General features: G+C 35.9%; 1 protein-coding gene across 1 annotated transcript in view; it reads right to left on the minus strand.

The window, feature by feature from the left end:
• Positions 1-401: 401 nt before the first annotated feature.
• Positions 402-18595, minus strand: part of LOC132698393 (sodium-dependent serotonin transporter) — a 46721-nt gene continuing 28527 nt past the window's right edge. Inside the window, exons 5-10 of the mRNA XM_060664420.1 lie at positions 16915-17125; positions 13850-13988; positions 12732-13340; positions 8638-8838; positions 2921-3088; positions 402-2869 (exon numbers count right to left, since the gene is read on the minus strand). Of these exons, the coding sequence (XP_060520403.1) occupies positions 2795-2869; positions 2921-3088; positions 8638-8838; positions 12732-13340; positions 13850-13988; positions 16915-17125 (1403 nt within the window). The 3' untranslated portion in view covers positions 402-2794. The remainder of the gene's footprint in view (positions 2870-2920; positions 3089-8637; positions 8839-12731; positions 13341-13849; positions 13989-16914; positions 17126-18595) is intronic.

Raw genomic sequence — 18595 nt, forward strand, 5'->3', positions numbered from 1 at the left:
AAATTAATCGCCGTTGATGGAAAACTATAAAACCTGTAAAAATTTCGTCCAAACAAAATAAATTGTGAGAAGAGAGAGTTTCAGTTTTCGTCTATCATATGTGTTTTTTACACTTGAAATGTTTTTTCTAATTTAAAAAAACTAATTTTTTTAAAACGGGACACAATGTAGTTAGTAGTTTTATTGGGTTTGGGATTTTTTCATTTTGGGATTTTATCATTTTGTATATAGCTTTGATTACAAATATTTTTAGTTTACAAGTTATGGCCAATTTTCTGCAACAATTCTAAATGAAATGGCATAATGCATACGATAGTGTGGGCAGGACGAGAATCGAAACTCGACGTTAGGAAAATAAACATATTTATTCGAAAATTAAAGAAAAAACATACAACCTTAACCCAAGCCCTTAATCCCTTCTGGCTGTAAAAGGTTTAAGGGCCCATACAAAAGGGTATTTACAACGTCGTTAAACAATTATCTCGGAATGAAATAGCGAAAATATATGCATTTTTTCTGGTAGGCCTTTGTTTTACGGAAAAAAAAACTTGAAATATGGCTGTCATTTCAAGCGTAAAATATACAGGCCTTGTATAGATTAAGCGTCTTCTTAATCGTCAACAAAAACTCAAAAAATTAACGAATTTGCTTTCGAACAACGTGCGTTTTTTTTTTTTTTTTGATTAATAGAGCAAAATCATGAGCAAGCCAATGTTTTACTTCAAATTTATCGTAAGTACGTCGTAATTTATATTGTCTAGTAAAAATACTCGCAGTTTGTTATACACGGTGTCCCAAAATCCACTCGAGGGGTATCTTTGGTAAAATGTTTTTTGCTCGCATTTGAGGCACTTTTTCGAAAACTTTATCCTGAGAAATATTTGTATAGAACACCGTGTATATTCTTATCACAACTATGAAATATAACACATCTACAATTTAATTTGTTTTTACAAAACGCTGCTTTAAAGCCTAAGGGTCCTTCGCACGTGGTTTCGATAAGACTGGTCTTGGCTGCTACCAGACTTATCACCATAATCGAAAATCTTCATATAAATTAAATTTTTATATACACCGATGAGCGGTCTAAGTTTTACCCATTTCTTCCAAACTCAACATTTTTGTTTGTTTCTTACTTACACGTTGTATCGACGTTTTTTATTTTAAACATTTATCACACCTAACAATAACCAAAACTAACAATCAAAACGGCGTAATTGGATTTTAAATGGCTGCCCCTTAATACCCAATAAAAACCGCTATGTTTCATAGATATTTCGCCGATTAGGGATATACTAAAGATGCGCATGAAAAACTATTCAAAATATGCCATTTTAGCTGTTTAATGTTTGTTATATTAAAAATATTGAGGAAAGAGCCCTTTTTGGCACTCATGGCCAAGTTAAACAGTTAGGCTGAGCAAACCCAAACAAATTTTGCAATATCCACAAATTATCAACAACTACTTCTTGTCTATTTTTTCCAGTACCAGCGCGGATACTGATTGGATTTTGCAAATACAATAGAATAAGTAATTCTGTTTTTTTGATCAGACTGGGTACTTTGCATACATACAGAGAACAGACAAAGTTTTCCCAATTCCGAAGGTTGCTTCGGCTTCGATGATCAGTCAATTACATGTGCATGGCAAGGTATTGGGGAAGGTTGTTTATCAGCAAGTACTTTCGTATACAACTGATCGTAATATAATTACATCAAACCAGTCAATTTTCGTCCAAATCATGACACGCTTGCTGCTTTACTGTGTATTAATGATTGAATTTGAATGAAAATGTTTGAACGATACTGGTCTTACTTGACTTGAGTGCCACAGGGTTCAATTCTTGGACCTTTGTTGTCCACATTGTCATATGCTGATGACGCCCAGCTGAGTAACCCTAGTTTGAATCTAAAAAATCTGAAAAATGATTTTTTTTCACTCTTTAAGAAACACCGAAAATGACAGAAGGGCACCGGTAAAAGGTAAATTTGTTTATAGACGTTTTTAAAAGTGATTTTCGTTTGGTTTAAGTTATGTTTCTCCTCACATTAACTGGCTGCCAAATTTTGCTTTGTCAGTGAAAGAAATATTAGTTTTTTTACTGTTTTTTACTGTTTCAGTGATCGATCTGTATCTTTTTTCCAGCCGTATTTTGATTACAGGCTGCAGTTTGTTCGGGAGTGCCACAAGGTTCAATTCTTGGACCTCTTTTGTATCAAATTAATTGATAAGCTGATGATATCCACATTTAACTCAATTAATTTTGATAACGTCGAAGCTAATCTTCTTTCCAACGTTCCTGAAAGATCGTCTAATGTTTCGGTATGAAATTCACATTCTGAGTAATATTTTCGAAAGGTTTATGAGTTTTTATTTTAAGCAAGTCTAAAACCGCATCGTTTCAACTTTTGATATAACAAAAGTAAAAGCTTCGGTAATAACGAGATGAAAAATCGTATTTGACATTTGTCTTTGGCTGCTTAATTTTTATACGAACTTGTTGAAATGGGGACGTACCATAACCTAACATTTTGACAGCGGAAAAAACAACATAACATAGGGCCCCTTTTTTCTTTCTTTTGTCTTTAATCCGCTTTGATGCTTGACGAACCAACCATTTTTTTTCCATCATCAGCGAAATATCTATTTTTTTAAACCATAACCACATCACCAGGTACTTATATTCTATTAGACAATTTTTTAAAAAAAAATCGGCAACTCTAGGAGTTTATCTACGAAACTCCGCTAAACTAACCATTCAATGGTGTAGGATCTGGTAACTGCGGATTCTGGTCACACCTCGGTACCACCACAGTACGTCAGCGCGTTATCCGACGAATGCTCCGCCTGCCAGATCATTCTCCATCTCTGCAAATTACGCCCTGTAGCCCGCAACAGCACACCGACCGCGCCAATTACCTGTACAAAGCTACCGGGGGTGATCGCAAACTTATACACTATGTACAGGGGGATGCAGATGATGGACGACCCGGTCAGGATGTAACCGACCTGCAGGCTCCAGTTCGGGTACTTGTACTCCTCACCGAGCATGTCTTCGTGAGTTAAGATCGAGCATACGAAGATGATCTGGAAATATACCAAAGTGTAGTTATGGTGTCTCATTTTGGGCACTTTTGCTGGGTAAATTGAAAATATTACATTTTCAGATACCCCTCGTATCTCACATCAGATAACTTATCGAAAACGTGGAACTTTACCTCTACACAAAAGTATATTAGTACATAATCTCTCTCAGAAACAAACAAATACATGACAATTTTCCAATGTAAATGTTTACTTTAATAGAATAGTAAGAAAAATTAAAAATGACAGTAAGATTGTAGCATAAGGCAACAATGTCACAAAACACGAAAAATCTTGGGTAAAAAACGATTAAAACAAATCTTTAAAGGTTAAACACTATGCAATATCTGTGAAAAAGTGTTCAAGAAGCAACGGTAGAACGTCCTTTAGACAGAACGATCATTGTTCCATCGCGAGCCAGCGATTGCCGTTGAAAGTTTCGCCTTCTCAATAAATGATTATAAAAAAAAAGTGGCAATGGACTATTTGTTTAAAAAACTGTAGAAAATTAAGAAGTTCGCTTAGGGGTTTCCATCTAATCCAATTATTGATAATTCTATTGCACCCTGTATAAAGTGCGTTTCACGTCTCGCCGAACTTCAGAGCTACGGAAAGTTTTGGTAAATATCAATATTCTACTAGAAAATTCCCAATAATAAGGGGTGTTTTTTTTCAATGTATAAAACTTTAAGTTGCAATAAAACAACTATGGATTATTCGATTGACATGAATTTTATTTATCCGAATGGCATTACATTTTAAATATGATTTCTGGCATATGACCGCCACGGCTGGCGCGGATGTAGTCCAATCTGGACGTCCAATTTTCGATGACTTTTTCCAACATTTGTGGCCGTATATCGGCAATAACACGGCGAATGTTGTCTTCCAAATGGTCAAGCGTTTGTGGCTTATCCGCATAGACCAATGACTTTACAGAGCCCCACAGAAAGCAGTCTAGCGGTGTTAAATCATAAGATCTTGGAGGCTAATTCACAGGTCCAAAACGTGAAAGTAGGCGGTCACCAAACGTGTCTTTCAATAAATCGATTGTGACACGAGCTGTGGACATGTTGCGCCGTCTTGTTGAAACCACATCTCCTGGACATCATGGTTATTCAATTCAGGAATGAAAGAGTTAGTATTCATAGCTCTATACCGATCACCATTGACTGTAACGTTCTGGCCATCATCGTTTTTGAAGAAGTACGGACCAATTATTCCACCAGCCCATAAAGCGCACCAAACAGACAGTTTTTCTGGATGTAACGGTGTTTCGACATACACTTGAGGATTAGCTTCGCTCCAAATGCGGCAGTTTTGTTTGTTGACGTAGCCATCCAACCAAAAGTGCGCTTTATCGCTAAACAAAATTCGCTTATGAAAATCGGGAACAACGACAATCTTGTTTTGGGCCCATTCGACGAATCTACGCCTTATTCGATGATCGTTTGGCTTCAATTCTTGCACGAGTTGGATTTTGTAAGCACGTAAGCCAAGATCCTTCCGCAAAATCTTCCATAAAGTGGATGGGTCTTGCTCAATGCTACGCTCTACAGCAGCAATAGCTTCTGTACGCACCGTACGGCGTCTCTGAGGATGCGAGTTATCAATAAGAGTAAACGTGGCGCGAAAACGTTCCATGATTAATCGAATTAACTGCTGATGGACAATTTTGTCGACGATAAAATGGGCGTAGTGCGCGACACATATTCCGCACAGAACCATTATTTTCGAAATATAATTGCACTATTTGCAAGCGTTGTTCAGGCGTGAGTCTATTCATGATGAATTGCCAAAGCAAACTGAGAATAAATCACTTGACAGCTGTTAAATCGGTCGCCATCTTGGACAGTAAGGCCAACTTAAAGTTCTATACATCGAAAAAAAACACCTATTATTTTTGCAAATATCTCGCGCACACTGTATGATGGGCGAGTACGATAAATGGAAAATTGAAGCTCTCTTGTATATAATTCATAAAGCGACTTTCGCATGGATTTTTCCGAATATCTATCATATTTTTACCAATATTTTTTACAAATTTTGATTTATGGCTAATAATTTATTCCAAAAGGAACAATTTTCAGGGTGTGTTAGATTTTTCTAAATAATTGAAAAACCCTATATAGTTTGTCTAAATCTTCATCGTGCTGACTTTTTCCCGCAAATACGGAGGTTACAAGTTTTGATAATATTTGTGTTGTTTATTTAGGTGGGTATGTTCTTCTTCTTCTTCATGTGCCGTGTCCGTCATCGAACACTTAATCACTTTAATTATTTTAGACGCTCCAATATTTGTTTTGTTGTGGACTCTGTCAAGCCAACTTACACGTAGCAATCTGCTGTACACCTACATCTCAAAGACTTGTAGGCTTTTCAGCAGTATTTCCGTCAACGTCCAGCTTTCAATCCCATAGAGCAAAGTCGAGAATATCTAACATCTTGTAAGCCTCAAGTTCGATGTTGAGGTTTCTGCTGCATAGCACTTTCTTTACCTTCATCTATACGAACTTTGATTTCTTGGCTCATATCCCAGTTGTTGTTTATGTTAGAGCCCAGGTACGTGCACAAGCGGGACTCCATACGCTGTTATCACATACCCGTCTACCGGTTGTTTACTTACAATCATATATTTCGTATTTGACGTTTTAAATGTTACTCCATATTCGTTACATACATTGGTGAGTCTATCGCAAAGCATTACACCCCGGCGAATTGCCACTGTGTCAGAAATATTTTGGTCAATCCTAATGTTTGCTCGTCGATGCCAATAAATGTTTTTAATTATTCGCATGTCCTTGTAGTCAACCTACTTGCTGGAGGATTTCCGTCAGCTTGTCGAAAGCCTTCTCAAAGTCAATAATGCAAATATGAACGGGGTGGTTGACATGTCTGCATCTCTGACCTAGAACCTGGATACAAAACAGTGCTTCTTTGGTTCCAAGGTTATTACGGAACCCAAACTGCGTTTCGCTAATTTGTTCTTTAATTTTGGGAAGTGCCACAAAGATTGATCAGTTGGTATGAGTCCAGTTCCATATATCTTACTGAAGAGACATAAATATGACTGTTTTCCTTTATTATCAAGAAATTTCAGTGTTTCTGAAGGTATTCCATCCGGTCCCATTGCCTTTCTATTTTTTGCCGATTTGATAGCCTTCTCTAATTCGTCTCATGATATCGTTATACAATGTTGCATTTCATTTTCTGACCTGTCGTCACCAAACAGTTCTTCTATGTATTCCTATACAATACATAGGTAGGTATAATCTTGTTAAAGTAGGAGAAACATTTTCTGTTCTGACATGTGATTTCACTTGGTTCCACAAATGCTCTATGGGGTTAGACGTTAATTGAAACTAAATATCATTTTCTAACATCAAGGTAAATTATGGATCTGTTGTCTAATCTATACCTTTGAATTCCATGAAGGCAATTGAATCTCCAAGTGCGTAATCTGTGTCATTCCTAGAGATCTAACGGTTCGGAAAAAAACCGGAAAATTTGGAAAAAAACACTAGTTTTTTCCGTTTTTTTTCCAAACCTCGGAAAAATTGGAAAAAAAACGAAAAAATTGACTTTTTTTAAATTAAATACCAGATAAGCTATAGTATAAGTTGCTTCAATAAAAAAAAAACAAAAATTAAGATGCCTACTTTATTTCAAAATAATAAAAAAAAATGAAATAAGAACTCTTTGGTTAACAAAACAAACTCTAGAATACATAAAAAATACAAAAAAAGAAGAAGAACTGACAACGCAAGCAAAATGCAAGTAAAAAAACATCATTTCTGCAATCTTAAAGGGGTTTCATCGTCAAGGTCCGAGTCTGCGGAGAAAGAATCTGGTTCTGATTCCGCAGCATCGCCGTCCTGGATATTCCCAATTAATTCGATATCCATTTCAGCCGGCTGCAAAAGCGGAACTGGCCTAGAATCGTAGGCAAATTTGTCATTTCCTTCTAAATTTAAGGTAGATTGAATTGCAACAAGTTTTTGTACCTTATCTTGTGTCAGTCTATTTCATGTTTTAGTATGAATAACACCATGCAAAGACCAGTTTCTTTATGACGAAGCGGACGATGGAGGTCCATTTAAAATTCTGGGAGCAATTGGCATAAATGGCTGCGAGGTACACAACCCCTGCTACCATATAACCGGATGGGTACTGCTCGCAGTTCCCCATAGAGAATTCCTACTAAAAAATCCCGTTTCAGTTCTGAAGTGGGCTAAATTTGCCATTACTTCTCCTGTGTTTAAACGTAATAATTGAGACATTTGCAAAATAAAATCAATTTCCAATATAACTTGGTTTTCATTTAATTGCTTCCCTTGAAAACGGGAATCAAGAAGATTTGCTGTAAAATGAATAGGTTTACGACAAAATTCGAAGCGTTAATAGGTTTTCTCTAGTTTGTTACACTGCACTTATTTTTTAAAATATGTTTGAAAATAATTGTATCGAATAATATTTAATACGTAAACCTCCCTGGATATTAAAATGCTTTTGGATTTCGTTTCCAACAAAAATTCGATTTTTCCTCCATTTTTTCTGGGAAAAACCCCAGTTTTTTTCCGACAACCAATTTTTCCGGAAATTTTGAATCACTAGTGATTCCATTACTAGTTTTGTCTATTTTTTGGTACTAAAATCTCATGTTGCAAACAACTTTATGGAGAGAGGGTGGAGTAGGTCTTGATCACTATTCTCTATCAGGTGAGTTTGAAAATCACTCCGTTTCTTCAATTCCCCACTATTAATAATATTCCTTATCGACGGTATTCGCTTTTTGTAAGTAAGATTGTAAGAACTTCTTGTAAAGTAAAACGGTAAAAACGATTATTCAACACTGCCACAAATGACCAACATTCAAGAAATATACCAGAAAGAAAGAAATATGCCTAGTCCATCCCTGCTTTTTTTGGATTTTCCCAGTAACAATAGGTAATAACATCGTTAAAGTATTATTGAGGATGGTCCGTCGATAGCCAGCATACATAATCGCAAAAATGGTTGAAATAAAATTATGGTGCCGAATCTTCCGCATCTCTTGATTTTCGTCTGGTAAAAATAATATTCAAAATAAAAAAAAAAGCTTTGCGAAATTCGATTGCCCACAACTTTAACAGTCTAAATGTGGGCGTGGACTTCTAATGCCCTACCAAATACTAAGTCGATAGCTTCACCTACTACGTTTTTTAATATCGGGGACACAATAGGTGAGCGTACTTCTATTAAATGCATTTAAATTTCTAAAATTGTCATTTACTCGTATGTTTCTGAGAAAAATTACGAATTGTTATATAAGAAAAGAAAAAGGCAAATTAAAAAAAAAAACTATAGCCCAGGTGGAATTGAGTGCTGCAGGAAAAGTTATATACGAGGGTTACCCTAAAACACAATGTTTTCAATTTAGCTCTGCATCTTAAACACGACAAGGGCTACGAAGATGTTGCTAGCGGCATCTTCAGATCCTCGGAAAAGTGTCCAAAATGGGACACTGTCTTCTTTGTCTTTGTCTTCAAGGAGACAAAAAGTTGACCACTAACCAGGAGAAATACAGGGCTGATGTACTTCCAGCACATGCACCAAAAGATGCCAGGCCTGTGGCCGATCATTTTTTCAATGTCCCTGGAGAAGTTGTCCGTTCCGTAGAGCCAACAGACTCCGGCCGCCTCCACGAACACCACGAACAAAATGGATAGCCCAGGACCGTAGACGTTTAACATGTTTACGAGATAGACACCACCCTGAAAAAGTGTACCAAATATTTTTCTCCCCATTCTTTACTTAGGTGCTACTGCAAATGAATTATGAGTGAGTTCATTTGAGTCCTAAGGAGGTTAGATGAAAAGCTCGCCGCTGGAAAATGCGGTTCTAAAATCGTTCAATCATTTTTCTTTGATATTCAGTTATCTTTCAATGCAAATCTAAATAATATAACAAGTAGATCACCACGAGTGTATAGATTTATCACAGGAAATACTGTATTTATCACAGAAAATTCTTGGTCAGATGGAAACTGGAATGTTGTTCTTTAATATAGAGTTTGTTTTATGAAAATGTTTCAAAATAAGTTTTTAAATTGTATTACCGTAAAACTGGTGTGTACGATGTCCATATATCAAAGGCAGACGTTATGGAATCATAGAATCTTCGTTCTTTCCAAAAGAGAAGTAATGTGCGGTGTGCTGTATTTTTCGTGCAAATTATTAATTAAAAATATTCGGAAAGCCATTAAAAATACATAATTCAAAAAAACAACAACCTGGAAGAAATTGTGACTTAACTGTAACAGATTATTCAATATATAGGTATCTGGAGGGTAGTTTAACCCTTTACCCTTCTCGCCACCTCTCTTATATTAAATATGTTTATTGGTACCAGAAAAACTAAAAGACATTTAAGTATTTCTAGGGAAATTTAAGGACTACTTACTAATTATTACTCAGAATTTGAGTATTACTAATTAAGGTAACTTTAAGGACCACTAACTAATTACTATTCTGATCCACTCTCACTCAACTCGGAATCAATTTGAAAGTCTCAGGTAGAGATGCTTGAGAACCGCTAGATATTAGCATTTCTAGTGCTGCGGTTGAAAATTGTTTCAGTTTTTTTCTTTAGAAGCTTCCTAAGGCTAGAGATATAAGGATCGGAGGATACAAGAAGTCTATTGAAAACATCTTTCATTGTTTTTACAACAGAAAACCTTCGAGAGAAATCTTCAGGATATTTCTTGAGCATTTTCAACTACTGGTTTTCCATGTATTAATACTTTATGCACAGAAGTTGGTATAAAATACCATGGATACAGCTGATTAAATATTTTTGCTGTGTATATCCCGAATCTAAGGTTTTTTTCTGAAACAGGCGTTTTCAAAACTTTTTCGATATTATTAAAATCCTTGCTTGTTGCTCCACATAGATAACATCTTTGTGATGACTTCGTCCCAGTGATCGCACTACACACGTTTCCATCGATCATTGTAAAATGCATGATGTAAGACATATAGATTTCTTTGTGTTTAAAAGTACATTCGAACATGCCTTAGTTCAGCTTGTGTCGATTCTGATCGTTTCTTGAAGAAATTGCATGCGTAGTGGCCTACAAAATCTTGGAGATGATGTTCTGGGATTCTTTCAAACAATAACTGTCAGTATATATTAACTGCAGAGGAACTACTCATTTACAAAGAAGCTGCAGGTTCTGCAGGTTTTCATAGTTCGAATTCAGCACTTAACATAACAGATAACAGGATTTTTTTGCTTCCAATACCGTGTTGTAGGGTGGAAAAGAGTCTCGAGTTTTGCTCGTAGACCTTGGTATTGACTTCTTCAAAGCTTGAACTTAATTAATATCGAAAGAGCCTCGTCACTGGTCAAAGTAGTTTTAGTTGCTAATTTGAACCTTTTACGGTATTTGGATGCTCTGGTGGGAGTACTAAAAGCGGCTTGTTTGACAACCTTAGAGCGCTCAATGAACTACGAAGTGCTTCTGTACCCCTAGTCGATGATGTAGCTGTATTGGGATCCAGCAGAATTGGAAAGGTAACGGGTTTACTCAGCCAATCTTATTTTTGAAAATGGAGTAGAAAATGATTGCTGGAGGGGCTTGAAAGAAAGAAACGTATCTGTTTTTATATACAAGGTTACACTATTGCATGTAGTATATCATATTTTGTGAAATCTGTATTTGATATTAGAATGAGAAAATCATTAAAATATAGTCCGACTTTTTTATATACTGGGCGTTTAACATTTTAATTGTTTTTAGTTTTAAAATGGAACCTGTGTACAAGGTTATGATTTAATTATTAATTTAAAAGATTATTCAAATATACTGGTATATGCTTGGACCTAATGAATAAGCGAATATTTTAATAAATACGTATTTTTTACGTTACGCTTTTTAATTATTTACTTTTCCCGGAACAGTAACCGTAAAATTTCAAAATAACGTCCGCAAAACATCCTCGGGATATCTGACGGGACATAGCGTATATCCTAGGGATATACTGTTAAGGATATACAATGTTACTAATTGGAACGTCCACAGTATATCAGATAGGTATGTCCGTAGAATGTTTGTTAGGACATACAAAGGATATCCGGATGTATAGGATATAGATATATATAGATAGATATACCAGATAGATATATATAGATATACCAGTGGACCTTACTTATTAGGCTATTTCCAACTGTCTATGAGAAAAACTGGAAAGGTAATATAATTGGTTGTACGACTACAAAAATTCCATCCCAGTATTTGGTACTCGCGTGTGATGGAATGAATGAATGTTTAATCTTTAATTTTGCTTTTGATGGTAAAAGTGAAGGACCGTCGATAGACACCATTAATAAAACACGTTTTGTACAGATCTGATTTTTTTCTATTTTAGATATGAAAAAATTGTAGGTATCTTAAAAATAGAGTACTCTTGAACTAAACTTTAAAAGAATAACTAATATTTGACAGGTTTTCTGTAATGCTTTAATGAAAGTAGTTTTTTTCAGCCAAGCAGCTATTGAATTCTCACATTCTTTTGATGTTTGTGACGTGTTGCCTTCTTAATCGCACCTGAAAATATTTTAGTTTTGAGAAAGACAGGTTTTATATATCTGTACTTTATAAAAATAAATAAAAAGAACGAGACTGGTATCTTATATCTTTAAAAAACAGATTTAAAAAACCCCTACATCCGCCTTTTAACTAAAGGCTTGATTTGACGCTGATAGTACTCCCATAAAAATGAAAAATGATCCTGGATGCTAATCTCCACGATGATGTAGGTATACATCTATGTATTTCATCTCATTAAATACAAACCTTATTAAACTTTCATCGGTAAGATCTCTTTCATGAGACTAGGTACTATTGTACGCAAAAAAAACTAGAACAAATATGACTTCTCAATTTGACAGTAAAGATCTATTTTCATGCAATATTTTTTGTGAAGTTAAAAAATTTCCTGTTTTTTTTTTGCTTATTAATCCAACAACCAATTGAATCTAAAAATCGCACTTTATGAAGGGTGATTCTTAAAAATAATAATTATAATGTACTAGCTCATTGACCTAGCGAAATAATAAAAAACAAGTCATGATGGTAGACTACACAACAATGGTTCGCTTTACTTATATGAATTATTAGTTCTTCAGTAACAATAATAGCACAAAAATTAACTGAAATGAAAGCTCTGAAAGCAGTAAGCACAGCACTTAAAATACGAGACGTAGGAGAAGCCGACGAGACTCGAGCGAGTCCGATACAGCACGACCGCGTCATTGGTAGCAGCCGAACGGTGCTTATAAACAAATATATTATTTTTACGTTTTTGTAATTTTTTCACTTAGATGAGTCCGTACTTTCTGCGATATTTTTATTGAAATAGCGTTTCCTGTCTCGTCCGTGTCCAAAAATAATAAAAACAAGTTGATTTTAACGATTTGATTGCGGTTTTTTTAGGACTTTCCAACACTGACGTCATTGAAGATGTGCACAAAAAGGTTGCCAATAAAATGTCACCCAAAACACCACAAATCTAAAAAAAAACTAAGTATTTTCCTTTATTTTCATTATGAGGATGAAAGTTTCTTTGAAAATTTACCCTCAAACTTACTGCAGAAGCTGACTTACGTAGGTAGTGGTAGGCAAGGCACAGATGTAAATACCGGTCAGCAATACCGCGACGAACACCTCCCTATTCCTGCCCAACACCCTCGGGTATTCGTCGCAGAGGGCGGTTATCATTGCTTCCAAACCGCCAAAGGTGCTGTCCAAGCCCAAGGTGATGAGCATGAGGAAAAATATGATGGACCAGAACACCGAGCCGCTCATGGTCGCTATCGCTTCCGGGTAAACGATGAACACGAGTCCCGGACCTTCCAGGCCCACTTCCTCGATACTCTTGTGCTGGACGTGGGCCATGTAACCTAGCACGGAGAATATCACGAAACCGGCCAAAAAGCTCGTCAAGCAATTGATGGTGGAAGTGATCACGGCGTCGCGGTAGCAGTTGTTGTTGAACTTGTTGTAACTGGAGAGAGCCAGCAACGTTCCGAAGCCCGGACCCAAGGAGAAGAAGATCTGCGACGCGGCGTCTATCCACACTTTCCGATTGTACAGTTTGTGCCACTCGGGGGTGAGATAGTACCGGATACCCTCCACCGCACCCGGCAACGTCACTCCACGTGCCAGCAGGATGATGAGGACGATATAAGGCGCGAGTGCCGTTATCCACACTGCCTATCGACGACAAACTGAACGATAGAGGGCGTCATTTCCGAGGACACGGGTGATTCCGTTCTAACTGTTACTTTTTTATACAGACAGAAGTAGAACATACATTGAGATTTATGAAAACTCATAAAATAAATAAGAACTAAAAGTTCAGATTTTCACGAAATTATATATATTCACATGACAATTGCTACAAGCTACCTACTATTATATATACAGAAAATGGAATACAAACAACTTTTGGATAATTTTAAGTTGAATAATCCTGATTTTCTTAAATGGTACGCCTTATATATTATTATTTTTTCTTCACTTTTTTTTAATATTTTGCTATTTATTTCAACTTTTCCCTTCTATCTGTCGGAGTAAATGACATTGTGAAATTTTTAATTAAAAACCGAGTAAATAAATTCATAAAATTTAAGGCCCTGTACAATAAAAGTTGTTGCAAATAACCGGTCTTTAATTAATAATTAACATTTGTTTTACTGGCTTATCACCGGCTGTGCACTTACCTTTCCGGTACTGCGTACTCCCTTCCATAACGAAAAGTAGACTAAAACGAATACCGCGAAAACGCAAAGCGCAAGCGCGGGTTTTATGGGTCCCATCCGATCGAGACCGTCCGATTTGTATTGCTCCAAAACCTCCCTCCTAAAAACAAAACAAAAATATAAATGGACCGGAACAACAGTCGACACCAATCCTAAATCCTTCTAAATCAGATGTATATATACAATTAAAACAGCTTTAGAAAATATCGAAGAAGTAAACGAAGAAACCGAATATATACATCCAGAACTGTCGATCGGCCAAAGTAAATTTGAAAGGGTCAAGAGAGGATTAAATATCTGGGACAATTATTAAGCGAGAACTGGGAGAATTCACTGGAAATAAAATCCAGAATTGCATAAGCGAGAGCAAGGTTCATACGTATGAGGAAAGTGGTGGCGTGTGGACATGAACTTAAAATTGGCCATCTTAAAAAAGCCTTTATACAGGCGCATGTTAAGGATAAGTTGGATCGATCGGGTCGCTAACATAGAAGTCCTGAACAGAATGAAGAAAAATAAAAAAATTTAGAGCAATATTGAGAGAACACGTTGCCCAGGAAGAAGAAGAACATCTTGACGGAAAAAACTATGATAGTGGTTCGCACAATCAACTAATACGCTGTTTACGTCATCGGTAAATGAAGTATTGATAGCCAACATAATTGCTAACATGTTGTAAAAAAAGATATATAAAATGGTCCCGGTAGATCTTGGACATTAATGCTAGTTTCCGAGCTGCTGGAAAAAATCTTTTCAGTCCAGCGAGTTTTGTTTAATTATAACATCCAAAAAGAGTGGTTGTTTTTGCACAGCGAACCAGTTCATAAAAATGTTGGCGAAGACACTGGGAACTGTGGACCCAACATGGTGGCCTGATCTTTTATGAAGTTAAGAGCATTTTGTAAGAAAAGTTTTCCCATCAAAGCTGATGAACTGATTATCTCTGAAATCTTTCGGATTCTAAAAGGATTTGATCCTATTGATACCATGAGCCACACAAGAACATTTCAAGTAGACTGATATCCGTCTATTGAACTATTGGATTCTGTTTGCAATATTTCATTAATTTAACAAAGAGCCTTTCGCTTTTAGTGGGAATACTACTATTCAAATGATACAAGAGATACAAGTCGGTTAATTTAGCAAACTAGTAACATGTTTTCCACTGATTTCCCGTACAGAAAATGTACTCTTTTTAAATGTATATTTTTTATTTCAATTTCTCAAATTACCACCAGAACAAAAAAGTTATATGCCATTTTAGAATACAATTGAAAATAACCGAATTATGAGCATATTTCTCTTTTACCCACTAGTGGTTAAGAAATAAAACTCCATTTTGCTGTTGTTCAATACATTTTTGAGCACATTTTTATATTGAGCAAATTGCCTTTAGTATTGGTTAATTTTTTTCTCTTTTTTTTAAGTTTAAGTATTGGTATGTTTCCTTATACATTTCGTCCTTTCAATACCCCCACAAGCAGAAATCAAGTGGGGTTTTATCTGGTGACCTAGGACACTAAGGAATTTGTAGCAATCCATTTATTATTGAAATATATAATATATAACAAATTTGAAAAATACTTTAAAATATGCCGTACAAATAATTCCAAAAAAAGTTTTATCTCTGCATCGCGTGCCAAAAGGACCGGACGTGGTCGGAATTTATAAGAACAAAAATTAAATTTCTTCAGAAATGATTGAAAAAAAATCGTATAAGGGTTATTTCTCAAAAATAATTGCAGATAGAAGACATCTGAGCGAGTCCACTCTTTTATATTTATAATAGATACAAGGGGTTTCCAAAGTCATCATTGTTTATCACTGGTTGGCAATGAAATCCTCCTTTGAAAAATTTTATGACAAATATAATGATACAAACGTTTTGAATCTATCCCCGTTGGCCGATTTTTTCTATCACGTCGATATGATTTTTTTTTATATTTCAAATTTTTTTTTTTTTAATTTTTTCATTCGTCAACGTTACAAAAAGTAAATATACATACAAAATGAGTTTCAGAGAGTTGTAAGAGAAAGGAGGGAAGTGCCGAAGGTGATTTTTATGGTAGTAAATATTGATTGTGACACTACAACAGTTCAGTGAAAACTTGTCGTTTAATTGTTTACCTTTTATATCAAATATTTTGGTAAGTTTTGCATGAAGTTCATGTTCTCTACATTGGATTTAAGTATTTGATGTGTAGTTTGAGTATTTTTTTTAAGTAGAGTCAATAAATAGAAAATAGAAGTTTGAAAGTTGTTTTAAAATTAATTTTATGTGATTTTAGGTTACAAAATGCCATGGACTTGTAAAAATTCCTCAGATTGTTGTTGCTACATTTGTGGGGAGTACACACTAAAAATGCAGCGACATGTCATGACCGATCTGGTTAAAACAGCTTATAAGCTGTATTTTGGATTTTCTATCGATGAGCGAGATAAAAGTTGGTTGCCAAAAGTATGCTGCAATAGCTGCTCAAGAACGTTGAGAGCTTGGCTTGAAGAAAGTCACAAATCCATGTCGTTTTCAATGCCAATGATTTGGAGTGAGCCTCAAAATCATGAGAATGATTGTTATTTCTGCATGACATCTACACGAGGATTCTCGAAAAAAAATAGAGATAAGATTGTTTATCCGAACGTCCTATCTGCAAAGAAACCAATTACACTCCACCTCCAGTTCCACCAGTTAATGAGGAGGCTGAAAATAAAAATATTTCAGGTCAACAATCTCAATCGAGTTTTCTTTCTGGTAGTACATCTTCATCTTCATCCGCTTTATCTGGATCTTCATGTCCATCTACAGAACCTCATTTACTTTTATTTATTGTTTTTTGATGAAGTAAATATTAAATTAAAAACCTACGTGTGGTACTTATTTGTATATCAGATTCCGTGTTTAGAGCATAAAATAAGATGAATTCATGCATGAAAACAAGAAGAAGAGAATTTTTTCTTTTTGCAGACCAGTGTTATCAGAGATGTGGTCGATTTAATGGGTTTCATCTTGTTCTCGGTTTACTCACTCGAAAAATTCTTTCGCGGGTGTTGTTGAATTGACATTGGAGTTGAGTTTGGTGACAGGTCTGCAGTCCCTAGTGTTCCACGCGTTGTTGCACTTAGTCCAGGGCAGTTCCGAGGTGAAGGAAGCGATGAGATAATAGACCGCCCAGCCGATGATCGTGTTGTAGTACATGCCCATGTAGATGTCCAGGAGGCATATCGCATATCCGACCCCTTGAAAAATATCCATCGGAATTGAAATCAAATGGTCTATTATCATTGGCATACATGCTATTACGCACAAACATTACTAAAACCAAGCTTGTAATTGACATAAGCAATGCATGATTATATTATTCGGATCGTAGTTGATTATATTTATATAAAATCAGCCGGTAAATTTTTGGTGTCTGTCAGCGGAGTAATGAACAATCGAAGCGCATCACTAAAGAGGCTTTTTTGCATTTGTAGAGTTTTAACAAACTGAATATCAAAATCATCTTTACCCCTAACATAATAAGAATGCTTGTACGACCTAGGAATTAAATAATAAGTAGGAGGGAAGTAATTTATTTTTTATTTTATATATCAGCAAAACATTAGTGAACTCGATACTCTGAGACAACGACGACCGCCCTAAAGACACAAGCAGTACACGGATGGGAGTGTAACGTGTACAATCCAGAATAGCCCGCATTACTTCATTTTGTAGCGAATTACAATACCAAAAAAACCAGGTAGGTCATCAATTCCATCTGTCCGCTGGGTTTTTGAAAGTCAAATGTCGAACGGTTTAAAGCCGCTCGGTGTGTTAAACTCGAGACTATCGAACAAACAGCAGAAACCTTTTAGCGCGGATTGGAATTGTAATTTTCTTCTTCATGTTCAATTCATTAGGCTGTTTATCTCTTGACTTCTCAGCTCGGTCGAGGAAATGGGAGAAAACGCCACTTGATGCTAAGCGGATATTTATGTATGTGCGGTTCCAATCGGAATTTGAGATGATCGGCGGTAATATATGCTGGTTTTGGGTGGTGTGCACATATATTAGACATTCCCCGAAGGTCAGCCTATTTGCATCATGCTTGAAGGTGGTAGATAACTCCAACTTCCATGTTTAAGCCCGGTAGACACGATGCAATTTCCACATGTACGATGGCGGTATGAAAAGTTTGACCATGAAAAACAATGTTTTTAATTTTTTTTCCTTTAATTTTCATTTTCATCAAATTGGTTATACCAGTTTTAAACATACAATCTTCAAACTCCTCAAAATACTGATAACTAACAGCTTCTATGACATCCTCGTTAGGAAACAGGTAACAGTGGCCGGGGGCTAAGTCGGGAGAGTACGAAGGTTGTGGCATCAATTCAAAATTCAATTCATGGATTTTGGTGGAATATTTCGCACACGCAGACATCCTATAGCTTTCAGCTGCCATATGGCACTATATGGCACATCAAGAAGAAAATATACAAAATGGTCTGGGTAGATCTTGGAAATGAATAGTAGTTTCCAAGCTGCTGGAAAGGAGCGGTTTGTTTAACTATAACATCGAAAAAGAGTCATAAAGATGTTGGTGATGACACTAGGAAAACAGTTGTTCAGGAAAAAGTAATGGGGGAGTGCCAGGGAGGATTCAGAGGAAGAAATACCAGTGACCAAATGTTTAACCTTAAAATGATTCAGGCTAATGCGTTAGA

The sequence above is a fragment of the Cylas formicarius genome, unplaced genomic scaffold, assembly GCF_029955315.1.
Source record: "Cylas formicarius isolate icCylForm1 unplaced genomic scaffold, icCylForm1.1 PGA_scaffold_2__14_contigs__length_35257938, whole genome shotgun sequence".
NCBI lineage: Eukaryota > Metazoa > Arthropoda > Insecta > Coleoptera > Brentidae > Cylas > Cylas formicarius.